We start from the raw sequence: 27373 nt of genomic DNA on the forward strand, positions 1-27373 counted from the left end.
GAGTCTGATAGACTTTTCTTCCTGAGCTGTCTTTGAATCATGATCCTCAGATCTGAGCCTCTTGAGTTGCTTGGATTACAGGCGTAAGACAGCAGTGCTCAGTTTCCTCTTTTATTCTCCATTATGTCAAAGGCAGTGTTTCTTAATCTTGACAATATTGGACCAGATAATTTTTGGTCTTGAATCCACAGCAATGAGGCTGTTGCTTTGTGCGCTATAGCATGTTTAACAGTATACTTACCTCTTATCAATCTCTAGATGCTAGCAGCATTCCTTTACTTGTAACAACAAATATGTCTACATAATTTTTTACTATTACTAGTTTTTGGTGGGTCTGGAGATTGAATCAGGACCCTTGTGCATGCTAAGTAAATGTTCTACCATTGAGCTGTATATTCAGCTCAAAAATTATCTTTGAAGACATTTTAGTTACCAGTAGGGACATTTGGAAATCAGCCCTGATTGTTTAATGTCTGATATTATGGGTGTTACATTAAAAATTGATCCCAGAATTCTTTATCAATTACAGTATTCCAAAGCAATTAACTTCATTGTTTAACTTAGTTGTGATATATTCAGTTCAGAAAATCACAGTATGTCCTTTAGTCTTGATACTCAAGTAAAAAGAATACCATTAGATTTTATAGGTCTACTCTGTAAGACGTAATGATTTAATTTTTTTAAAGCCCTTTCTGTTTTCTGTGCATATTGTTGCTTGTACGTCTCTAAATCAACGCTAAAATTTTATGTTATTTTGTTACTACTTGTCACTATATCCTTTAGAGTACACAGTGAAGTGTGTTTTAGAAATGATTTTATTGCTTAGTATACCTTTCTTAAGTTAAAGAAAATTCATTGGGAGACAATTTCTGCATATTAAATCCAAGGTTTTGTACATGCTGATTTGCGTCACATCACTTTCAGTACTTCCAAATTAATATTAAGTGCTATTGTAGCCTTAAATTGGAATATTTTTCTGTAATTACAGAAATTTATTTGGTTTTATAGTTTTATGAATAAATTAAATGAATGAAAGCAAACTGAATGGTTTTATATTGTAACTTTGAGTTTATAGAATAATAGCTACCAGTATATTGACCTTACCTAAAAGTTTTCTTAGAACTAGTTATGTGTGTATGTGTATAACTCATTAGACAATTTGAAAGACTTTATATCTAGCTGTCTTGCTGTCTATCTAGTAAAATGTAATATGGGTGTATATTATAAAATTGTAAAATTGTAACATTTAGAATTTTGCAGCTTTTTTATTTTTGTGCTAGACTTGGGGTTAGAACTGCTGTCCCTCAGCTTTTTTTGCTGAAGTCTAGTGCTCTACCACTTGAGCCAGAGTTCTACTTCTGACTTTTTGGTGGTTAATTGGAGTTAAGATTCTAACTTATTTTCTGCTTTGAGCCATGATCCTCAGATCTCAGCTTCGTGAGTAGCTAGGATTTCAGGCATGAGCCAGTAGCATTCTACTCTTGGTAGGTTTTTCTTTTTTTCTTGGAATGGGAGGGTGACTAGTGGAGATTGGATTTTAGACGAGCACTCTACCACTTGAATCATGCACCTCGTCCGTTTGCTTTTTCAGTTTGTTTTTCTCAAAGTCTTGTGATTTTGCCTAAGACAGCTTTGATCTATAGTCTTTTTTTTTTTTTTTTTTTTGCCAGTCCTAGGGCTTGAACCCAGGGCTTAGGTGCTGTTCCTGAGCTTCTTTTGCTCAGGGCTAGCACTCTACCACTTGAGCCACAGCACCACTTCAAGCCTTTTCTGTTTATGTGGTACTGAGGAATCGAACCCAGGGATTCATACATCTTAGGCAAGCACTCTACCACTAAGCCACCTTCCAGCCCTGATCTATAGTTATTTTACCTCTGCTTTCTGAGTAGCTAGGACTGCAAGTATGTTCCTTCATAGTACTTAGCCTTCTTTGTAGTTTTGTGTTGAAGCTGTCAGGATCCCATGTTAGAAAACTTTTGATTCCTTGCACCTCTTCTAGAATTGAATAGCATAGTTGTGTTTCTGATTTTGTTGTAATTTGTGCCAAATATTTTAAGAGAATAAAGTCCCTCCCTAAAGTTTGTGATTTCTCTGTTACAGGCATATGGTTGATGATATGTTAAGTGCAGATGATGTTAGTTGCAGTAGTTCGCAGGTCAGTGCAAAATCAGAAAAAAACATGGCTGACTTTGATGGTGAAGAATCTGGATGTGAAGAAGAATTAGTTCAAATTAATTCACATGCAGAACTAACATCTCATCTCCAACAACATCTTCCCAATTTGGCATCTATTTACCATGAACATCTTAGTCAAGGTAAGATTTTATGGTAAACTATTATGTTCTTGAAAACAGACAATTTATTAAATTGTTTAAAAGAATTTACAGTCAGTAGTATTAGTGAATTTCTATAGACAAAATGACTTAATACATGACAATTTGCTTTCCAAGACAATGAAATTATTATAAATATTCAATCATGAATGTAAGGAATTTTTTTGTGTGTGTGGAAGGTGCCAATACTGGGGCTTCAACACAGGTCCTGGAACTGTTCTTCAGCATTTTTTGCTCAAGGCCAACATCTCCTACTTGACTCACATCTCTTCCTCCAGCTTTTTTGGGTGATTTAAGTAGAGATAAGAGTCTCGCAGTGGTCTTTTCTTGATCATGCTGTCCTCAGATCTCAGCCTTCTAAGTAGCTAGGATTGCAGGCATGAGCCATTTGTGTCTGCATATGGCCTCTGTTTTTATAAAAATCAGAGATGTTCAGCTGGGAAAGAATGAAAATTAATAAGTAAGAAAATTACATAGATATTTTAGAAAATACTTAGCTACATTCTATTTTATTCTCAGAAATCTTAGAACCTAAATGTAATTGAGCATACATCATCATTTTGTATGATCTGTACATATGAAATGTGTACATTGGGCAAATCTATATACACAAAGTAGATTTGTACTTACCTGATGATAAAAAGAATTGGAAAAAATAAGGAGATTAACGCTGCTAAAGAGTAAGTTCTTTCCTTTTTGGTGATGAAAATGTTGGATAAAAGATTATTCTTTTTTTTTTTTTTTTTTTTTTTTTGTCGGCTGTGGGGCTTGAACTCTGGGCCTGGGCACTGTCCCTCAGCTCTTCAGCTCAAGGCGAGTGCTCTACCACTTGAGCTACAGTGCCACTTCCGGTTTTCTGGTGGTTTATTGGAGATAGGAGTCTCACGGTCTCTCTTGCCCGGGCTGGCTTTGAACCGCAATCCTCAGATCTCAGCCTCCTGAGTAGCTAGGATTACAGGCGTGAGCCACCAGCGCCCGGCTGATAAAAGATTATTCTAATCAATCAAAATTGATCTTAGTAGAACATAATCACACACAGACAAATGGAGAATTAAAAAGGTTAAAAAGCAATAGAGTCAGCTGTGGGGGTGCATATCTATACTCTAGCACTTAAAAAGAGTCTGAAGGTGCCAGGTGCTGGGCTCACACCTGTAATCATACTCAGGAGGCTGAGATCTTAGGATCATGGTTCAAAGCCAGCCTGGGCAAGAAAGTGCCTGAGACTAATTAACCACCAGAAAACTTGAAGTGGTGCTGTGGCTCAATGGTGGAGCACTAGCCTTGAGTGAAAGAGCTCAGGGACATGGAAAAGCTGTTTAAAAACAAAACAGTGGGGACTGGGAAGTTGGCTCAGTGGTAGAGTGCTTTCCTTGCATTGATGAGGCCCTGGATTTAATTCCTCAGCAGAAAAAGCAGGAAGTGGTGCTGTGGCAGGTGGCAGAGTGCTAGCCTTGAGCTGAAGAGCTGAGGGACAGCACCCAGGCCCAGAATTTAGGCCCCCACAACTGACCAAAACAAACCAAAACAACAGTGAATTTCAGGCAAGCACTCTACCACTAAGCCACACTCCCAACCCCGACAACAGTGTATTTCTGATTATTGTATCACACATATTCAAGTACTTAAAAATATGATTTTTTTTTTTTTTTGGGTCCAGTCATGAGGCCTGAACTCTGGGCCTAGGCGCTGTCCCTCAGCTCTTCAGCTCAAGGCTAGCGCTCTACCACTTGAGCCACAGTGCCACTTGCGGCTTTTTTCTTTTTGCTTATGTGATGCTGAGGAATCGAACCCAGGGCCTCAGGCATGCAAGGCAAGTGCTCTACCACTGAGCCACCTTCCCAGCCCCAAAATCTGATTTTTTATAATAGAATTTTTTAATTGAATTTGAATATTTTGGATAAGTCATACCCAATAAAAATTGTTTGCTTCATGCTAATCTAGGGTAATAAAAGACCAGACGGAAAAGAATATCTAGGCAAATATAAATTGGTTAAGGAATTATTTCTAGCAAATTACCTTCTTTATGCTTGAATTGAGTATCCGACATTTACATGCAGTTCTCTTAATAAGTGAAAAATATTAGTCATATTTATAAATAATGGAAAGATTTACTTTACTAACACTAAAAATCTTTCATAAATTAAATAATTGCTTGAATCCTACAATTTTGTGTTCTAGGAGAAGTTTTTTTTTTTTTTTAAGGAGAAGCTTTATTTTTAAACTTCTCTTTTGATTTGTTCACTTTATTAGTGCTCTAATTCTAACTTTCATTCAGCTGTATTCCTCTATAGTGTGCTATGTTTTGCCCCATCAGGACCTGCTGTTCATAAACATCAATTTAACAGTAATGCTGTGACAGATATTAATTTGGATAATGTTTGCAAGAAAGGAAACACTTTGTTGTGGGATATAGTGCAAGATGATGATGCAGTAAGTAATGTAATAAATCCAGAATTGCACAAAATTACAGCAAAACGATTGGAATAAATAATAACCTATGTATATACATTTTTTTCAGGTTAATCTTTCTGAAGGACTCATAAATGAAGCAGAGAAACTTCTTTGTTCTTTAGTATGTTGGTTTACGGATAGACAGATTCGAATGAGATTCATTGAAGGTTGCCTTGAAAATTTAGCAAACAACAGGTAAAGAGGAAATTTTAAAAATGTTTATATAGTTGTCATAGTTCTTATGACATAATTCTTTCTGATTAGGTATCTTGTTTTTATATTTTAATGTGCCTTTGTTAATGTTTTAAATATTTATGGTTTTTATACTAAGGTTAAAACGACTTACAGTTGTCAATATTTTCTTGGTGGTGGTTTTTTTTCATCATTTTTCAGAATCCTTAAGATCTCCAACACTGAACAAAGGAATAATAATATTTTTTGATGCTGGGAATATAGTTGTGATGACTTTGTGTTTAAATTGCAGTTATATGCCTTGAACCTGTCCTGTGCTATATATAAAGAAAGTTAAATCTGAAGTGAATGAAACTTTAAAATGGACACTTTAGAACCAATATTGTGTCTCCGTGTGGGTGAAACTTTTGTCTCAGCTTCTGTAGTATTAACTATATACATGAAATGTGTATAGTTCTCATATGTCACTCATACTTCAATAAATGATGAGCCAAATGCTGGGAGGATGAATTAAGAGGGTCCAGTGTTTGAGGCTATCTGGGGCTATGCAATGAAATAGACAAAAAGGAGAAAATGTTTGTAGACTGTGTATCTGACCAGACATTGATGACAGAAAATAGAAGGAACTAAAAAAATTGAATAGCAAAAAAACCACATGAGTAACATTAGAGTATCTAAATAGAGATGTCTCAAAAGAAGGTATACAATTCTGGCATGGGTGGCTCACTCCTATAATTCTTAGGTACTGGGAAAATTAAGAACAGGATTATTGAAGTTTGAGACCAGGCTGGGTAGAGAGGATTCAGTCATTCAGCAGTATAACTTCAGCCTAGCAAGCCTGAGGCTCTTTGTTCAAATCCTCCAGTTCTTCCACCTCCAAAATAAAAACAAAAGCGAAGGTCCAACAAGTTTAAGAAAATGCTCCTTATCACTAGTTATCATTAGGCCAATGTAAATAAAAACAATGAAATATCACCTCAGAACCAGAAGAATCATTGTTTTCAACCTCATATAGTGACTGAAGCCTGTAATACTAGTTTACTTGAGAAACAGATCAGAGGATTGTAGTTTGAATCTTTTCCCTTTCCTGGAGTTTAATTTACTTACTTTTGGTTGGTTGTAGGGCTTGAAAGCTCTGGGCCTGGGTGCTGTCCCTGAGCTCTTCAGCTTAATGTGAATGCCATACCACTTGAGCCACAGTGACACTTCTTGTTTTCTGGTTGTTAATTGGACATAAGAATCTCATGGGCGGGGACTGGGAAGGTGGCTCAGTGGTAGAGCGCTTGCCTTGCATGCCTGAGGCCCTGGGTTCATTCCTCAGCACCATATAAGCAGAAAGAAAAAAAGCCAGAAGTGGTGCTGTTGCTCAAGTGGTAGAGTGCTAGCCTTGAGCTGAAGAGCTGAGGGACAGTGCCCAGGACCAGAGTTCAGGCCCCACAACCGGACCCAAAGGAAAAAAAAAAAGAAGAATCTCATGGGCGGGGCTGGGAAGGTGGCTCAGTGGTAGAGTGCTTGCCTTGCATGCATGAGGCCTTGGGTTCGATTCCTCAGCACCACCTAAGCAGAAAAAGCTGGAAGTGGCACTGTGGCTCAAGTGGTAGAGCACTAGCCTTGAGCTGAAGAGCTGAGGGACAGCACCCAGGCCAGAGTTCAGGCACCATGACTGGCAAAGAATCTCATGGGCTTTCCTGCCTGGGCTTGTTTTGAACCGAAATCCTCAGATCTCAGCCTCCTGAGTAGCTAGGATTACAGATGTGAGGCACGGACACCCAGTGCTGGAGTTCATTTTTATAAAAATTATATGATTAGATGCATATAAACCTCATGCCTTTGTGTTCGTCTCAGGAACATCCTCCTTTGGTCTCACTGTTTGTGAATGCCTAGAGTCTTGTATAATTTATCATTTCCCTGCATATTATATACACTTTTTAGTGAATACTTTTTGATGAGAGGTAATCATTGACATAATTTTTTTTATTGGTGTCTATGCTAATATGGACTATTTACTTTCTGTGAAGCAAAGAAGTAATGAGTTTCTTTCTGAAAAAACTAAGCCAGGGCACTGGTGACTCATACTTATAATCTAAGCTACTCAGAAGGCTGAGATCTGAACATGGCAGTTCAAACCTAGCATGGGCAGGAAAATCTGTGAGATGCTTATCTCCAATTAACCACCAGAAAACTGGAAGTGGCACTGTGGTTCAAAGTGGGAGAGCACTAGCCTGAAACCAAAAACTTAGACACAGCACCCAGACCCTTAGGTCAAACCCAGGCTGGCACACAAAAAAGAGCCACTGCACCACTTTCAGTTTTCTGGTGATTAAGTCAAGATAAAAGTCTCAAGGACTTCCTGCTGGGGCTGCCTTTGAACTATGATCCTCAGATCTCAGCCTCCTGAGTAGCTGGTATTAAAGGTATGAGCCACCAATGCCTGGCAAATACTGTGTTTTGTAGAACAGTTTTCTTAAAATAATGTAGTCTGAATTAGACAAAATGATCCACACATGTATTCAATAATGATGAATAAGCTCTTACCTTTAATCATATATATATATATATATATCCACAATAACTTATATTATGGAAGAAAGCAAGAAGAGGTGATGTTGTCCAAGAGAAATGTATTCATTATCTGAACTGTGAAATGACAACCTCTCTGTACAGCACCTTAATAATAACAAAATTTTCAAAAGCTAGGTCAACTACTAATTAAAATTATTTTATTCCATTAGAATCTATGTTTTGCTTTTTCAGATCAGTAGTAATTTCCCTTCGTCTTCTTCCAAAACTGTTTGGTACCTTTCAGCAATTTGGGAGCAGTTATGATACCCATTGGATTACAATGTAAGTTAAAAAAACAAAAATATTTTAAGTTTTTTTACTCCAAAATTTTGAGTTTCAGTTATTTTAATGTTTAAATTATTAATTTGTTGTTGTTGGTGGTGGTCATGGGGCTTGAACTCCAGGCCTGGGAGCTTCCCTTGGATTCTTTTGTTCAAGACTAGTGCTCTACAACCTTAAGCCACACACCCATTTCCAGTTATCTGGTGATGTAAGAATCTTACAGACTTTACTTCCAGGGCTGGCTCTCCTCAGATCTCAGCCTCCTGAGTAGCCAGGATTGGAGTCAGGAGCCACCAGTGCCCGGCAAAATGTTTTATTGTTTTTTGTTTTCCCTTGGGTAGCCCAGCTAGGCTCAAGATCCTTCCTACCTTAGCTTCTTGAGTGCTGGGATTGTAACAATGCTTCACTATACCCTGCTGATTTAAACATGTGCTTAGATTTCTCTGCCATTTAATCCTTTCAAGATAAAGATCCCTTTCAGTAGAACAATCTGAGGATTATTTGTTCCTTTTTTTGTTTTGTGTTTTAGTATAAGAATAATACTATAGCAATTACTACTATGGATTTTAGGGAAATTTTCTATTGTATGTCACAACAATGGAAGCCTCCTTAATAAGATCCAAAATAAGCACTTTCATGCTTTTAATTTTTCTCAACTGAAAGAATTAGTTCTAGAATAACATTAAGATTTTTTTTTTTTTTTTTTGGTCTAGTCATGGGGCCTGAGCTCTGGGCCTGGGTGCTATCCCTCAGCTCTTCAGCTCACGACTAGTGCACTACCACTTAAGCCATAGCACCACGTCCAGCTTTTCTTTTTCTACTTACGTGGTGCTGAGGAATCGAACCCACAGCCTCATGTGTGCAAGGCAAGCGCTCTACCACTGAGCCACTTTCCCAGCCCCAAGAATTTTTTTAAAAAAGAATAATGTTGGCACTATTCTTTTGCTCCTTTATTTACATTTATAGAAAATTTATAATGAATGTTAGGAATTCTCACGAAAACATTGGTTTGCTGTAAGAGAACTCTGAACTGTGGTTATCATGAATAATAACAAAAAATTTGTAATAATTGTTTTGTTTTATAACTTCTGTTTTTAAATGGTACTGGGGATTGAACCTAGGATGTTGTACTTACTAGGCAAACGCTGTGCCACTGAGCTACAATCCAGCTACAAATGTCTTCTTTTTTTTTTTTTTCCTTGCCAGTCCTGGGGCTTGAACTCAGGGCCTGGTCACTGTACATGAGCTGAAGGCTAGCACTCTACCACTTGAGCCACACCACCACTTCTGGCTTTTTCTGTTTATGTGATACTAAGGAATTGAACCCAGGGTTTCATGCATGGTAGGCAAGTACTCTACCACTAAGCCACATTCTTAGCCCTAAATATTTTTTTTATTGTGAATTTGTTAGGCTTAATAGCCCTCAACATTTGGTAAACATTATACTGTAAACTCTTTAGTGGCCTGCATTTTAAAATCAGAAAATTTTACCTCTATCTTTTATCAAGTGTTAAGAGGTCAGGTTACTTGACTGAAGCTATGTTGTAGGTGGTTGGGAGCTGGTTTTAAACCTAAGTCTTATTGAATGTTTTCTTTGTCTTTCATTGATGGGACAGAAAAGTGTCTTCTATGCTAAGAATAGAACTATAGTGAATTCATTAGTAATTTATACTAACAATTTGGGAAATTTCCTACTTGTTTAGATTTTTAGCAGATCTGTTAACTGCTGAATGACATACATTTTGTTAATCATGGAAGTGAGACCCTGGGATCTTTTGATGTATATATGATTACTTTTATTCTAATGGTCTAAATGATTTTGGAACATACACTGGCATTTCTTTGATTTTAAAAACAGTTATGAGCTTTATCCCCTGGGCATAGTGGCTCACGCTTCTAATAGCCAGAGGCAGCAGAATTATGGGCTGAAGGCTAACCTCTGGGTCATATAAGACCTTATCTCAAAAAATTTTTAAATAAGTAAAGGTATTATTAATAAGTAGTTGGCAAATTAAAGATTCATCCAATAAACATGTGTTTTTCATATACCAAGTGTAGTGTTAAAAGCTGTGATATGACCAACAAAGACCTGTGGATTATTTTTATGGAATGATATATTCTTTTTAATATTAACTGATGTAATAGCAAACTCTATGAAACATTTTATCCTTTTCATATGTATTGAATATTTTGAATTTAAAATATACTTTAAATTCGTAAAAATTAAGGAATATTGTTTTATGTCTTTTCACTATGTAAGTATAAATAATGCTAGTCTTTTTTTTTGTCAGTTGTGGGGCTTGAACTTTGGGCCTGGGCACTGTTCCCTCAGCTCTTCAGCTCAAGGCAAGCGCTCTACCACTTGTGCTACAGCACCACTTACAGTTTTCTGAGTGGTTCATTGCCAGGGCTGGCTTTGAACCGTGATCCTCAGATCTCAGCCTCCTGAGTAGCTAGGATTACATGTGTGAGCCACTGGTGCCAGCTGCTGGTCATTTTTCATAAAATTTTTACACTTGAAATTTTTAAATCTTTTTCTGTCCAAGAATACATTTTGATCATTCACCTCTGTCCTTTTTTTATTTGATTGGTTTTGGAGGCTTCAGCTTAGGGTTTAGGCACTAATCTCTGAGCTTTTATGCTCAAGGCTAGTGCTCTACTACTTTGAAGCACAGCCTTACTTCCATTTTTCTGGTGGTTAATTGGAGATAAATCTCATGGACTTCTCTGTCTGGGCTGGCTTTGATCTTAGGTTCCTGAGTAGTGAGGATTACAGTTATGAACTACTAACACCTAACACTTCTGCCCTTTTTATAATTATTTTTTCTTTAATTGGGCCAGGTGGGCAGAAAAAGAACTGAACATGATGAAGCTTTTCTTTGATAATCTGGTATACTACATTCAAGCTGTAAGAGAAGGAAGACAAAAACATGCACTGTAAGTACCTCTCACATAATTTAAATGGGATTGGCTTTCCCCTGATAGTGTAACTTTTGGGGAGCTAGTTTTGGGACACTTAAAATTTTACACTTACTGGATATTTATAAGAAATTGAGTTATACCTTTGACAGTATGCACGGGACTGTCTGCTCCCTTCAGAGTTTGAATGATTCAGTGGCACAACTGTGGCTCATACCTGTAATCTTAATTACTCAAGAGGTCAAGATCTGAGGATCCTGTTTTGAAGCCAGCTAGGGCTGAAAAGTCCATGAGTCTCTTTGTCTCTAATCATCAAAAGCCTTGAAGTGGTCCCTTGGCCCAAGTTGGTAGAGTGCTAATCTAGAGCAAAACTAAGCTCAGGGGGGCTGGAAAGGTGGCTCAGTGGTAGAATGCTTGCCTTGCATGCATGAGGCCCTCGGTTCGATTCCTTAGCACCACATAAGCAGAAAAAGCCAGAAGTGGGGCTGAGGCTCAAGTGGTAGAGCGCTGGTCTACAGCTGAAGAGCTGGGGGACAGCGCCCAGGCCCTGAGTTCAGGCCCCACAACCAACAACAACAACAACAAAAAAAAAACAAAGCTCAGGGATAGCTCCCAGTCCTGAAGTTCAAGCTCTAGGATTGGGACACACACAAAATAAAAAGTTAGTATTGCAGCCTCAACTTGAATTATGATCTGGAACAGATATTAGAACTTATGATTGGTTATTGTCATTGGCTAAGATGCTCAGAGACTTGTTGAAACTAGAACATACTGTTTCACAGGCACTGATCTTTTAGTGCATGATTCATTGGATTGCTAAAGGAATTCAGATGCAGCCCTGATTGTTATTTATCTCCTACCACCATTCCCAAATCCTTTCATTGACTTTCCATATGAAAGTATATTAGCTTCTTTCTGATATTCTGACTGGCCACAATCTGGCTCTTGTCTACCTCTTCAGACCCATCTTATACTAACACAACTGCCTCTTAAAATTTTAGTTCTTTATTACATATCTTAGCTGTGGTAAATAATGCTGCAATAAACATAGTTGTGCTGGTAGCTTTAGTATGGTCTTGTTTGTGATCATTTGGGTAAATGCCCAAAAGTGGGATTGCTGGGTCATAGGGGAGCTCTATGTATAGTCTTTTGAGGAACCTCCACACTACTTTCCAAAGTGGTTGAACAAGTTTACACTCCTGGCAACAATGCAGTAAAGTAGATGAATGGATCAAGAAAATGTAGTATATATACACAATGGAATTCTATGCCTTCATCAGAAAGAATAACATTGCCCCATTTGTTAGGAAATGGAAAGACTTGGAAAAAATTATATTAAGTGAAGTAAGACAGGCCCAAAGAAACAGGTCCCATGGTTTCCCTTATTTGCAATAACTAGTATATGTCTGAGACAAGCAGAAACGGTCAGATAAGTTGATGTTAGGCAAAATGAACCCCAAGATAAGGATTCAAGTGTTTTTTCTTTCTTGCTATTGTTTCTAATGTATTTATAACATGATTTTTTTGTTGCTTTCTATGTCCCTCCCACAGGGTATAACCCCTGTTTTCACTGTATTTGATGTTGGTATAATTTGGGGAGGGAAAGGGAAAAAACAAATAGTTTAAATAGGGATACAGTGGACCCATTGCAACAATGAGATGTATAAGACGTTATGTCAAAAAATGAACTTTACAACATTGGCCAAGGGGGGGAGGAGAGATGGGAAGGGGAAACAAAGGAGGAGGCAACAATGCTTGATAAGAAATGTACTCATTACCTTGCCTATGTAATTGTAACCCCTCGGTACAGTATTTTCACAATACAAAAAAAAAAAGGATAAAAAATTTTTTAGGGCTGGGAAGGTGGCTCAGTGGTAGAGCGCTTGCCTTGCATACATGAGGCTCTGGGTTCGATTCCTCAGCACCACATAAGCAGGGGAAAAAAAGGCCGGAAGTGGCTCAAGTGGTAGAGTACTCGCCTTGAGCTGAAGAGCTGAGGGACAGTGCCCGGGCCCAGAGTTCAGGCCCCACGACTGGACCCCCCCAAAAAAAATTATTTTTTTTTTTAGAGTTCAGGCCCCACGACTTGATCCCCCTCAAAAAATTATTTTTTTTTAGTTCTTTATAAAATGGCCACAAATGGTTCTCAAAGAATTTTGTAAACTCACCTGTTTAACAGACTTTTATAACAACCCTATATCAATCATTTAATTTGTCATAAATTATGAATGTCAGTTTTCTTATCAGATATATTCTTTAAGAACTTGTTTAGGGAAATGGTATTGATATTTTTTGTTTAAGGGATGTAATAGTACCAGTTACATAAGTCATATAATGAGTTCATTTCTTTTTTTTTTTTTTTTTTTTTTTTTTTTTTTTCTTTTTGCCGGTCATGGAGCCTGAATGCTGGGCCTGGGCGCTGTCCTTAGCTTTTCAGCTCAAGGCTAGCGCTCTACCACTTGAGCCACAGCACCGCTTCCGGTTTTTTCTGCTTATGTGGTGCTGAGGAATCAAACTCAGGGCTTCATGCATGAAAGGCAAGCACTCTACCACTCGGCCACCTTCCCAGCCCATGAGTTCATTTCTTTATGGACAGTATTTTTTACCCTTTCCCTCACTCCTCGTTTTTCTTTCGATCCCCACCCACAAGTTGTCTTTTTTTTTAGCCAGTCCTGGGGGCTTGAACTCAGGGCTTGGGCACTGTCCCTGGGCTTCTTTTTGCTCTAGGGTACAGTCTACCACTTGAGCCACAGCACCACTTCTGGCTTTTTGTTTATGTGGTACTGGAGAATTGAACCCAGGACTTCATGTGTGCTAGGCAAGGCACTGTACCACTAAGCCACATCCTAGCCCCTGACCTACAAAGTTGTATAGTTCATTTTCAACATAATATCTAGTGACTACCACTGCCACATTTGTTTACCTCTCCAAAAGACAGATTAAACAAGACAAAAAGAAAAGAAACAGAAATAGCAACAAAGAAAAAAATGGAAGCTGGGTGCTGGTAGCTCACACCTGTGATCCTAGCTACTCAGGAGGCTGAAGATCCTGAGGATTGTGGTTCAAAGCCAGCCCAGACCGGAATGTCCATGAGACTATCATTTGTGTAACACCACAAAACCAAAAGTAACGCTGTGGCTCAGAGATAGAATGCTAGCCCTGAGCAAAAGAGCTTAGGGCCTGTACCCAGGTTTCAAGCCCCACAACTAACAAAAACAAAAAAATTCTCTTGTTTACATTTCTTGGAGTGCTTTTTAATAGTGTTTTGTATGTCAGAGGCACGTAGGCATTGAACCTTTATGTTTCTTTCCTGAGTATCCTCCTTTCCTCACTGTATGTGTCTAGTGTTGTATATAATTTAATTATGTCCCAGTGTATTTTTAGATTTAGTTTCTACATATGAGAGAAAACATGCTTCATTTATCACTCTGAGCTTGGCTTACCTTACCTAACATGATTTGTTCAGGTCGATTCATTTCCCTGCAAATGACATAATATTATTCTTTCTTAGGGTTATGTAAAATTGCATTTTTTTTTGGGGGGGGTCCAGTCATGGGGCCTGAACTCTGGGCCTGGGCGCTGTCCCTCAGCTCTTCAGCTCAAGGCTAGTGCTCTACCACTTGAGCCACAGCGCCACTTCGGGCTTTTTCCTTTTTGCTTATGTGGTGCTGAGGAATCGAACCCAGGGCCTCATACATGCAAGGCAAGCGCTCTACCACTGAGCCACCTTCCCAGCCCCAAAATGTTTTCTGAAGTTTCTTTTCTTTTTTTGGGGGGGGGGGTTGTCTGGTCGTGGGGCCTGAACTCTGGGCCTGAGTGCTGTCCCTCAGCTCTTCAGCTCAAGGCTAGTGCTCTACCACTTGAGCCACAGCGCCATTTAAATTGTATTCTGTATAGGTACATTTGCAGTGCATCTGATCTGTTTGCATAGTTTGGATATTGTGATTACTGCAGCAATAAATATGGATGTACAAGTGTCTTTGCGATTTTCTGGTTTGTGAAATTCTCAGGAAATGCCCAGAAGTGGTGCATCGATTATTTGTCAGAAAGAGTCTTCTTGTTTAGGCCAAAACCTGGACTGTTCAACCTCCTATTTTAGCTTCCCATCATAGCTAGGATGACAGGAGGGAGTGCTCTAATGCAGTGTCTTCCATTGAGATGAAATCTTGCAGACTTGAATATCCCACCTGATCTGGGTCTCCTCCTAACCTTAGTTCTGCTAACTGGAATGACAGGTGACACTGCAACTAGTTGTTGTGATAGAAATCTTATGAAGTAAAGCTTGGGTTAGCCTTGAACTATGATCCTCCTTGTTTTAGCCTCTCAACTAGCTGATAGTATAGACATGAGTCACTGGTCCTGACTGAGATGTGATCCTTTAAATTTCTAATTTATGTCCTATTAAAAAATTTTAAGCGACTGGGAAGATGGCTTAATGGTAGAGTGCTTGCCTCGCATCCATGAGACCCTGAATTCAATTCCTCAGCACCACAGAAATAGAAATAGTCAGGGGTGGAGGGAATGGGAGGGTAAAAAGGGATGGTAAGGGGAAACAAAGGAGGAGGCAACAATGCTTGATAAGAAATGTACTCATTACCTTGCTCATGTAATTGTAACCCCTCTGTATGGTATTTTTACAATAAAAAAAAATAGAAAAAAGTCAGAAGTGGCGCTGTGGCTCAAGTGGTAGAGTGCTTGCCTTGAGCTGAAGAGCTGAAGGACAGTGTCCAGGTCCAGAGTTCAAGCCCCACAACCAACCAAAAAAATAATTTTTTTTTTTTTTTAAATTTTTTTGGGGCTGCAGAGCTTAAACTCCGGTCTTGGGCATATTCCCTGAGCTCTTTTGCTCAACACTAGTGCTCTTTCACTCTGAGCCACACTACCACTTCTGGTTTTCTACTGGTTAATTGGACATAAAGTCTCAGGGACTTTACACTGTCCAGGCTGGCTTTGAACCAAGAGCCTCCAATCTCAATCTTCTGAGTAGCTAGGATTACAGGCGTGAACCACCAGCACGCAGCTTTTATTTATTTTTGTGATTCGTGGGGCCTGAACTCTGGGCCGGCCTGGACACTGTCCCTGAACTCTTCACCTCCAAGCTAGCAGTCTACCACTTGAGCCACAGTGCCACTTCCAGCTTTTTCTGCTTATGTGGTGCTGAGGAGTCAAACCCAAGGCCTCATGCATGCAGGGCAAGCACTCTACCATTAAGCCACCTTTCCAGCCCTAGTGCCCAGCTTTTATTATAAAAATTTAAAATGATATTATTACTTTGTTTTCTTTTTCCTCTTTCCTTCGCTTTCCCTACTCTTTCCTTTTTCTATTATTCCCTACTTCCTTTCCTTACCTCCATTTCCCTCTCCTCCTCTTCCTCCTCCTTTTTTATTTTTATTTTTTATTTTTTGGTAAGTTGTGGGGCTTGAACTCAGAGCCTGGGTGCTGTCCCTGAGCTTTTTCACTCAAGGGTAGTGTCCTACCACTTTTAGCCACAACTCTATGGTTAACTGGAGATGAGTCTCACAGACTTTTCTGTGTGCACTGGCTTGAAAATGTGATCATCAGATCTCATCCATCTGAGTAATTAGGATTACAGGTGTGAGACACCAGCACCTGGCTTCAGCCTCTTTTTTTCCCCTTCTTTCTCCTTTACCCTGCCTTTTTCTCCCCCCTCTTCTCTCCCACTTTTTTGCAAATCTCCTTCCTTTTTCCTCTCTTTTTGATGTGATACTGGAAATTTAATCCAGGGCCTTATGCTGTTTAGGGAAGCAATTTACCATGTGAGCTATGCCTGCAACCCGTTTATGTATGTAATACCAAATTTGAAAGTGTTCTGTTATGGTACAGAGTTCTCTAATCTTTTAACTAGCAAACTTTAAAGCTTTATGCAATTTTTTTGCATAACCAAAGTTAGGTAATTGAAATAATTAGTACTTATGATTTCTTACAGATTTTTGCTTTTTTGGTATGTTAGGATTAATATATATCTGAAAATTATTAAATGAGTTTTTCCATATAATTATTTTAATTACCTCTTATAGGTACAGCCATAGTGCTGAAGTTCAAGTTCGACTTCAATTCCTGACTTGTGTATTTTCAACTCTGGGATCACCTGATCATTTCAGTAAGATTTTTAATTTATTCTTAAAGATCTCTTTTGATATGTGTGTAATATAACAATGAACACATACCTCCATAACTAATGTTAGCTAATAGATTTACTCATGCCTTAAAATTTAAGTAAATTTTCAGACACTGTTATAGGTGAGATTCCTATTGATATCTTAAATATAATCACTGTTTTTATAAGATGTTTTATAATAATTTTGGAATAATTTTATTTCCTATGTTCAGAGAATTGCCTTTGCATATTGTGTTCTCTTTGTGTATTATCACTAAGCCTTTGAACTACTTAAAATTTTAAGATTACTTCTAGTAATTTTTATTATAATATCTTACTATTTTAGGGAGAATTTTTAGACCTACTGACTCTTCTGGATTACTTCATAGGTTGCATGTTTTTAGGTGACTTACCTTTATTTTTAAGTAACATTTTTATCTTGTAAGCATATATTAGTGAAATTTCTTATAAAGTCCTTTCTATAAAACGCTATCAGTTATTTTTATTTCTGGCTGTTGGTATAATAATATATTGAATGAGAACCAAAATACTGTATGTGTCCTAATTCAAAGCTATTTAGAAAAGAAGGCAGAGAAAATTTTCCTGGGATATATAAATGAAATACCTATGTATATATACACTGTCTAAGAGGAGTTAAATAACTGGATCTTTTTTATAGTTACTCAAATATAACATTAATGTTTTTAATCTAGGATTAAGTTTAGAACAAGTTGACATTTTATGGCATTGTTTAGTGGAAGATTCTGAGTGCTATGATGATGCACTCCATTGGTTTTTAAATCAAGTTCGAAGTAAAGATCAACATGCCATGGGAATGGAAACCTACAAACATCTCTTCTTGGAGAAGGTAATTTTTTTTTCCTGGCTGCTTTTTTAAGATAATATTTTGATATATGAACTATATATTTTTCCTCTTTTTGGTGCTAGTACTAGAGCTTGAACTCAGGACCTAGTTCACTGTCTGTGAGCTTTTTTGCTCAAGGCTTGCTACTTGTGGCTTGGGCTGGCTTTGAACACCAATTCTCAGGGCACTGCCTCCTAGGATTACAGGCATGAGCCACCAGCACTGGGTTTTATTTTTAATTTGTCAGTGTACTTTTTATAAAGGTAGATAAATCTGGGCTTGAAATAAAGACTTAGTACCATAGAGTGCCTGCCTAGCAGTACTTCCCCCAGAAGAATAAGACCAATAACCTAGTTTTTAGCAATTTTTACATAAATTTTTGCTGCTCAGATTTTACTGCTGTCCTTTACAGTGTATTTTAACTAAATGGATACTTAGTTTATTTATATATGTTTGATTCTTTTTTTTTTTTTTTTGCCAGTTCTGTAGCTTGAACTCAGCCTGGGCACTGTCCCTGAGCTCCTTTTGCTCAAGGCTGGCACTCTACCACTTGAGCCACTGTGGCATTTCCAGTCTTTTCTGTGATTAATTAGAGATAAGAATCTCATAGACTTTTTTTTACCTGGGCTGGCTTTGAATAGTGATTCTTCAAACTCAGCCTCCTGAGCAGCTAGAATTATAGACAGGCCTGAGCCACCAGCACCTGGCCATGTTTCATTCTTTTCTTTTTTTTTTTTTTTTTTTTGGTTGGTTGTGGGGCTTGAACTTTGGGTCTTGGTGCTGTCCCTCAACACTTCAGCTTAAGGCCAGAATTCTACTACTTGAGCCACAGCACCACTTCCTGTTTTCTGGTGGTTAATTGGAAATAAGGGACTCTGGGACTTTATTGCCCAGGCTGGCTTTGAACCATGATCCTCAGATCTCAGCCTCCTTAGTAGCTAGGATTATAGACATGAGCCACTGCCATTTGGCTGTTACATTCTTTAGTAAAAGTACCTTAATGATGATTAGAGTAATATTTTAGGACCTCACTAGTAAATGTTTTTTTTTTAATATTTAATTTTTTTTTAAGTCAGTCATGGGGCTTGAACTCTGGGCCTGGGCACTGTCCCAGTGCTCTTCAGCTCAAGGCGAGCTCTCTACCACTTGAGCCACAGCACCACTTCCGGTTTTCAAGTGGTTTATTGGAGATAAGAGTCTCACGGACTTTCCTGCCTGGGCTGGCTTTGAACCTCAATCCTCAGATCTCAGCCTCCTGAGTTGCTAGGATTACAGGCATGAGCCACCAGCGCCCAGCATATTTAATTTTTCAAATCATGAATATCGTTGTCCAATTCTAAAGTATCTAAAACCATAAGTAGAAAAGCTGAATTTTGTGACTTTTCCTTAGTTAAATAGTTATAGTTTCTAAATTTCAGAGCAAATACAAATCAGTTCTTAGATTTAATATTAAAGATTATCTAGTTCTTTTGAAACCATATTTACTTCAAGTGGTAGTTTTCCTAATGTCTGTTTGCTGGGAAGAATGTACTAGGCCCAGTACTCAGGACTTGGTGTTTGCTAGTCAGCAACTCCATTACTTGAACAAGTCTTTTAGCCTCCTCTCTTTTTATTTGTTTTGTTGTTGATTTTTGTTTCTCTTAGTTATTTTTTCAGGTAGATCTTGTGGTTTTTACCTGGGGCCAACATCAGATAGTCTTTCTATTTATGCCTCCCAGAGTTGTATACCACTAGGCCTAGCTTGTTGGGTAAGATGGTGAAAGTGAATTGCTATCTCTTTGATCCAGGTTGACTTCAAACTGTGATCTTATTAGTTTCTACCTCCCAAGTAATTGTGATTACATCCTATGCTTGGCAGGGCTCTTCCTCCCCTGCTTATTATTGAGATTATGAAAGCTGGTACAATTCCTCATATTATCTGTGTGGTAGAATATATGAAAGTGAATTTTAGAATATATCACTGAAACCTCTTATTAGATTAGATCCAAGGCCAAGTTACAAATAGAGCTAAAATCATCTTAAATTTCAAGTCCTTAGTATAACATAAACAATATACTTAGCTTTTTACCTTAGGAATATTTATAGTCATATGTAGTTAGTTGACAGAATGTTTTTGTTCACATTTTTTGTGTGTGTACAGGTACTTGGGCATAAAGTCAGGGCTGGGCCTGGTCCCAGAGTTTTCACTCTGGGCTAGCACTCTACTCCCTGAGCCATAGCTCCATTCCGACTATTAAGTGGTTAATTGAAGATAAAAATGTCAGACTTCCCTTCCTGGGCTGGCTTCAAACCATAGTCCTCAGATCTCAGCCTCCTAAGTACCTAGAATTAAAGGTGTGAACCACTAGTTCCTGGCTGTTCACTTTTTTTGATTTGGGTTTTTTTGATTTGTGCGTATCTTGAAAATTGAGATGCATATCAGACAGGTTTCAGTTATGCCTGAAAAGAACTTTCAAAAAATTAAATATTTAAATTTGGAATGATCACTAGAAATCTGAGCTGATAGTGGAATTTTCCTTAAATTAGATTACCAAATTACCTTTCTAGTAAGCTTGTACAGCATGTGAATGGGACTCTGAGGGCCACTTAGCCTCACCTAGTACACTGATACATGTATGTCCTAACCACAGAGTTAATAGACTTCAATTCCTTCCTCTGAAAAAGAAGAATGACTGTGACAGTATAGATAAATGGTTAATAGAATGCTACAAAGTAAAGAATCAATAAATTTAGCCTCAAAAAAAATAATCGGAGTTGATAATGTTCCTTCTGTAATATTTTCAACAAAATTAAATTTTGTCAACTTGTAACTAATAAAATAACATCTGTTAAATATCAGCTAAACTTTCATTAATATTTTCCCCTCAAGATGCCCCAGCTAAAACCTGAAACGATTAGCATGACTGGTTTAAACCTGTTTCAGCATTTGTGTAACTTGGCTAGATTGGCTACCAGTGCCTACGATGGTGGTTCAAACTCTGAGGTATGGCTTTATACTTACTTTTTTATGAAGTCATTGTGTAATTTGCCTCATATTAAATTATTATATTACATTTCTGCTAAGTTTCTAATTTATTATCAAATATAATTTTATTCTGAGTTTTGACAAGTTTTATCTTTTAGTTTTTTGGGGGGAGGAGGGGTCCGATTGTGGGGCCTGAACTCTGGGCCTGGGCACTGTCCCTCAGCTCTTCAGCTCAAGGCTAGCGCTCTACCACTTGAGCTACAGTGCCACTTCCAGCTTTTTTTCTTTTTGCTTATGTGGTGCGGAGGAATCGAACCCAGGGCCTCATACATGCACGGCAAGTGCTCTACCACTGAGCCACCTTCCCAGCCCCTTCTTTTAGTTTTTAATAGCTATATAAAGCAGATTTCGTGGTTATTTTCAGTTCTTAAAAATGACTTATACTTACTGAAAATTTGTTTGATGCATAAAAAAGGGTCATAAGGGTATTCTTTGAGTCTTCTATAATCAAGTATTTTATGTGATATGGAAGGCTTGTATCAAATCTTGAGTTTTTTTTAATTCTCTTCGTTATAGGCAAGCTTTTAGTTCCTCTTGGGACATATACTTCCAGAGTTCCTGTTAGTAACTTACCTTCTAGAATATTTTGCCTATGCTGTGTTATTTTTGTTTTTGTTTTTTTTGTTGTTGTCTTTTTTGTTGGTCATGGGGCTTATACTCTGGGTCTGGACGTTGTCCCTTAGCTCTTCAGCTCACGGCTAGAGCTCTACCACTTGAGCCACAGCACTACTTCTGGTTTTCTGGTGGTTAATTGGAGATAAGAGTCTCATGGGCTTTCTTGCCCCGGCTGGCTTTGAACTGTGATCCTCAAATCTCAGCTTCCTGAATAGCTAGGATTACAGGCATGAGCCACCCGTGCACGGCTGCCTATGCTGTTTGTAACCATGAGGCATAATGTTCCAGTGGTCTTATTTTAGGTTTAGGATTATTACACTTTTCTAATTTATCTAATAGATGTTGTTGAATGCATTGTTTTTCACTCTTCTAATACCTTTACTTGCAAGCTTGCCTTATTGTAATTTTACTTTGTAGCTTTAATTTTTATATTGTCCTTCCATATTTTTCATTGTTTCCTGTGTTTTGGTCTGTTGTGGAGCCTAAACTCTGGGCCTGGGCACTGTCCCTCAACTCCTTAACTCAAGGATCTGCTCTACCACTTGAGCCACAGCACCACTTCCAGCTTTTTCTGCTTATGTAGTGCTGAGGAATTGAACCCAGGGCCTCATGCATGCAAGGCAAGCGCTCTACCACTGAACCACCTTCACAGCCCCTCATTGTTTTCTTTAGAAGTTTGTGTTGTGTTAAGAGTATAAAGATGAAGATAATGTTACTTGGTATGGTATCTGGTATTCTTTTTGGACATCTTCCTTTATTTTTTATTTGTATAGTGATTACAAGCTTGTTTTTGTTTCTTTTTTCTTCTTTTTCTTTTTTTTTTTTTCTGTTACCTCTTCAGTATGACTAAGTTTTGCTGTGTTAGTTTCAGAAACTAGACCAATTTGATTTGCCTAAGAGTTAATATGTTTTAGTAAAGAGATGGAATACTTTTTTAGGAGACAAAAAGCTGTCAATTCACCTAGTGTGGAGGTTATCTTTCTTTAGTCTGCTTGTCTTTTGAGAGCTTTGAATCCTGACTTTTTGTATTGATATGGAAACCATTTCTTTTATCATCTTATAGTTAACATCACAAATTTGCATGAGAATTTGATTAGTATACCCTTTAAATTTCTTGTGAATACAACCTGGATAAAACATACAAGCATAATTTTACTAATTTTTATCTTGGTTTAATATCTTTGTAGTATATTTGGAGACTTGAGAATTTTTTACTTCATAGTTATAATTTGTGAGCTAAATATCTTGTATTGTTTAATTACTTTATAAAGAATTTATTTGAGCCAAGGTAATTGGTTATAAAATTATTCACCAACTGAGGAAATTTTCAAGGCTTTTATTTATCTTTAATAGCTCTATAAAACAGAAATTGCCCTTTTTTGATGGTTTTTAATTTTTTCTTGGTGGCTTTTCAGTTTGATATTGTAGTCTGCTGATCAGTTGCATCATTTAACAAACACAATTTAGAGATGATATCATATTTTTCTTTCCTAGCTATGTGGTATGGATCAATTTTGGGGCATTGCTTTAAGAGCACAGTCTGGTGATGTCAGTCGAGCAGCCATTCAGTATATTAACTCCTATTACATTAATGGTGAGTTTTTTGGAATTTTATGTGAAGATATTTTCCTAACGTGTACTTCATTTTATTTTCCTTAAATTAGAGTATAATAACATACATGCTTCATGTTTGGGTTTCAGGTAAAACAGGTTTGGAGAAGGAGCAAGAATTCATTAGTAAGTGCATGGAAAGTCTTATGATAGCTTCTAGCAGTCTTGAACAAGAATCACACTCAAGTCTCACAGTTATAGAAAGAGGATTGCTTATGCTGAAGACACATTTGGAAGCATTTAGGAGAAGGTAATTTTTTATGCCATCTTATTAGAATGAATTTCCATTATTAAAGTTTTTATTACATTTAGGAAGAAAGCATAATTACCAATGCTAAAGGATTAATAATTAAAGTAATTTTTAATTCAGAATATGAACCATTTCACTATAAATAGGCAGCATAGTTTCCTAATATATATTGTCCAACTTTAACAATTATTAGAATCTGAAAAGATACGCATGAATAAGAATTTCTGCACAGCATTCCTTCTCTAAGAAGATATGAATTATGATTTGAAAAAGCAGGAACACCATTACCAAAACAAGTTGCACTAAAACTCACCAACAACATCAAATAAATCTTTCATAGTTGAATCAGGTTGAGTCATTTGTTTCATTTGCTGTTTTTTTTTTCTCCCTGGACTAGGAGACAGTATTTTAATTTTGAATTTCCATTTACCATGGAAACATGACCAAAAAAATTCTGTTAATGAATATCTGTATAATTAATTTAGACATACTCTGTAATACAGAAATAAAGCAAATTAACATTTATGAATATTTCAACTAAAATAAAAGGTGAGTAGATAGTTTTAATTAAGAAATTCTGTTTGTTAAAAGTCATTAATTATGAGTAAATGTGAAAGTACTAAGAACTGTGTTGAAAAATTGTTAAAATTAATAACTTCTTTCAACTTCAGATCTTAGATTGATACTAAAAGTCATGCACTTTATATTAACTTTTTACTTGAAATATCAGAAGCACTGAAAAAGAATATCTTACACATTCCTTATAAATAACATGCCTTCATAATTTGAAACACTTGAACATTGAATAATTCTTTATTTCAACTATGATTTGATTTGTAGAAATTCTGTTTAAATTATACCTTGTGATTTTTAAAGATTGTGTAAGAAAACTGTTAATATTTTTCACAGAAACATCAGTGTCTCATACTTTGATCACTTTAGTAAAATGTGTTCTCTTACTCAAATTTGTAAAACAATAAATATGATAGTCAGATATTCCATTAAGATAGACAGTTTACATTTTCTGTGATTGCTCTCTTTCTATAAGAACTAGTTATTGTTAACCATTTACCATTTCTTCTAAAGGTTTTTGTATATCAAAAATCAAATCAATAGAGCCTGTTGGTCCAAGCCCTAAAGCCTTGTACAGTGTATTATTACTAATAGTTAGCATTGTAATAAGTATATAAATACTTTTAAAACTACAGTTGGCCAGACCCTGGTGGTTCACATCTGTAATTCTAACCTGCTTTAAGATGCTGAGATCTGAGGATCTCCATTCAAGCCAGTTCAGGCAGCAAAGTCCCCGTGGTTCTTTATCTCCAATTTAATCAAATAAAAGCTGGAAATGGATCTGTGGCTCAATTTGTGGAATGCTAGCATTGGGGAAAAAAAAAAAAGGCTCAGTGATAGTGCACAAAGCCTGAATTCAAGCCCTAGGACTGGCATAAACATAAAACATTTTTCCCCCAAGGATTTAATAATGCCTTTTATTAGTTTAATGAATCAGAGCACTCTTTTTTTCTTTTGGTGATAATGGGTTTTAACCGTAGGGCTGTAAGCTTCCAAGTCAAGTGTTCTATCACTTGAGTCATGCCTCTAACCCAGATTCTCTTCTGTGTGTGTATGTATACACATATGTATGTATATATACGTGTATATATATGTATATATACGTGTATATATATATACGTGTATATATATATATATATATATATATATATATATATATATATATATATATCACCCCAATGGCTTGGATTACAAGCTCATGCCACCATATTCTATATGAAGAAGTTTTATATCTTTTCCTTTGTCTTTGTTCATGTTTTAGGTTAAAAGATAACATAGGTATCCAATTTATATAATACAAGTGGAACTAGAAAATAAATAAAATTGGGGCTGGGAAGGTGGCTCAGTGGTAGAGCGCTTGCCTTGCATGCCTGAGGCCCTGGGTTCAATTCCTCAGCACCACATAAGCAAAAAGAATAAAGACGGAAGTGTGGCTTGAGCTGTGGCTCAAGTGGTAGAGGGCTAGCCTTGAGCTGAAGAGCTGAGGGACAGCGCCTGGCCGACAACCGGACCCCCCAAAAAAATAAATTAAATAAATAAAATTGAGTAGTTTAAAACACCTCAGTAGTTGTTTAAAAGAAAGAAGTGGCACGTTCATGTAAATTTTTTCCAGTATCATTGTATGATATTTGCTTAATATCCTTTATGTTACTCATTTAAAATTGCCTATCATTCATGCACTGAAAATATTATATATATATATATATATATATATTTTTTTTTTTTTTTTGGTCTGTCGTGGGGCTTGAACTCTGGCCTAGGCACTATCTCTGAGCTCTTCAGCTCAAGCCAAGTGCTCTGCCACTTGAGCCACAGCAGTACTTCCGGTTTTCTGGTGGTTAATTGGAGATAAGAGTCTCACAGACTTTCCTGCCTGAGCTGGCCTTGAAGCATGATTCTCAGATCTCAGCCTCCTGAGTAGGGAGGATTACAGGCTTGAGCCACCAGCACCTGGCAGTAGTTTTGTTTTGTTTTGTTTTTGTTTTTGTCAGCTATCAGGCTTGAACTCTGGGCCTGAGCACTGTCTCTCAGCTCTTCAGCTCTAGGCGAGTGCTCTACCGCTTAAGCCATAGCGCCACTTCCAAGAGTGAATAATTTCTTAAACTATTTTTACAAGCTTTTCTAGGGCCTTAGAAGGTGGCTCAGTGGTAGAGTTCTTGCCTTGCATGCTCAAGGCCATGGGTTCGATTTCTTAGCACCACATAAGCAAAAAGAAAAAAAGCCGGAAGTGGCGCTGTGGCTCACGTGGTAGAGCGTTAGCCTTGAGCTGAAGAGCTGAGGGACAGCGCCCAGGCCCAGAGTTCAGGCCCCACTACCGGACCCAAAAAAAAAAAAAAAAAGCTTTTCTATTAGCATATGTTAATTTTATCAGAGGTTGTTTCATTGTGATATTTCCATACATATATGTACTGTGTTCAAATTCACCACTCTGCTATTCTTTGTATTATCTTATCTTAACTTCCTCTTTTATGTGTGTGTGCACCATTCCTGGTACTTGAATTCAGGGCTTGGGCTCTGTCCTGAGCTTCCTTTGCTCAGGATTGGTGTTCTACCCCTTCAGCCACAGCTCTGCTTCTGTTTTTTTTTTTTTTTTTGTAGTTCAGTTTCATAGACTTTCCTGCCAAGGCTGGCTTCAAACCATTATCCTCAGATCTCTGTCACCTGAGTAGCTTGGATTACAGTTGTGAGCCACTTTCATCTGGCTTCTTTCTCCCCCTTTTTAAACTATTTTTTTCTTAACCTATTTTCCCTGACATACAGTGTAAAGTACTTTGATTATACTCACTTTTCTCATCATTTTTTTTTTTTTTCCTCTTTATGGGTCCCTCGCCTCCCCAGACAGTCCGCATTTTATTTTATTTTATTTTGGGTCCGGTCGTGGAGCCTGACCTCTGGGCCTGGGCACTGTCCCTCAGCTCTTCAGCACAAGGCTAGCGCTCTACCACTTGAGCCACAGCGCCACTTCCGGCTTTTTTCTTTTTGCTTATGTGGTGCTGAGGAATCGAACCCAGGGCCTCAGGCATGCAAGGCAAGTGCTCTACCACTGAGCCACCTTCCCAGCCCCGGTCCCCATTTTATACTCAAGTCATTTTCTCTCTCTCTCTCTCTCTCTCTCTCTGTCTCTCTCTCTCTCTCTCTCTCTCTGTCTCTCTCTCTCTCTCTCTCCCCCTCTCCCCTTCCCCCCTCTTTCCCTCTCTTTCGCTCTTTCTTCCTCCTCCTCTCTGTCTCTCTCCCTTCTCCCACTCTCTCTCTCTCTCTCTCTCTCTCTCTCTCTCCCCCCCCTCCCCCCCCTCCATGTTATGGTCCTCCCCCCTCCCTCCCCCTCCTCCCTCCATGTTATGGTCCTAAGGCTTAAACTCAGGGCCTGGGCACAGTCCCTGGGCTATTTTGTTCAAGGCTAGTTGACTATGACTGGAGCTTCCACTTTTTTTGAGTTTAATGGTGATGAATTTCACAGACTTTTCTGCCCTGGTTGGCTTTGCACCTTTATCCTCCGCTCTCAGCTTCCTGAGTAGCTAGGATTGGAAGCGTAGGCTTGATGCTGGGCTTTTTTTTTTTTTTTTTTTTTGGTAATCCT

At 37.8% G+C, this 27373-nt stretch overlaps 1 protein-coding gene across 4 annotated transcripts in view; it reads left to right on the forward strand.

The window, feature by feature from the left end:
- The window catches only part of LOC138835945 (ubiquitin carboxyl-terminal hydrolase 34), a 205512-nt gene that overhangs the window by 56631 nt on the left and 121508 nt on the right, over positions 1-27373 (forward strand). For all 4 annotated transcript variants that reach the window (XM_070034520.1, XM_070034518.1, XM_070034519.1 and 1 more), the window contains 10 exons: positions 2101-2315; positions 4648-4763; positions 4852-4979; positions 7731-7820; positions 10662-10757; positions 16778-16860; positions 17571-17725; positions 20592-20705; positions 22857-22956; positions 23064-23223. In XM_070034520.1, the coding sequence (XP_069890621.1) occupies positions 2101-2315; positions 4648-4763; positions 4852-4979; positions 7731-7820; positions 10662-10757; positions 16778-16860; positions 17571-17725; positions 20592-20705; positions 22857-22956; positions 23064-23223 (1257 nt within the window). The remainder of the gene's footprint in view (positions 1-2100; positions 2316-4647; positions 4764-4851; positions 4980-7730; positions 7821-10661; positions 10758-16777; positions 16861-17570; positions 17726-20591; positions 20706-22856; positions 22957-23063; positions 23224-27373) is intronic.

This window comes from Dipodomys merriami, unplaced genomic scaffold (assembly GCF_024711535.1).
Source record: "Dipodomys merriami isolate MVZ:Mamm:240054 unplaced genomic scaffold, mDipMer1.0.p SCAF_242, whole genome shotgun sequence".
Lineage (NCBI taxonomy): Eukaryota > Metazoa > Chordata > Mammalia > Rodentia > Heteromyidae > Dipodomys > Dipodomys merriami.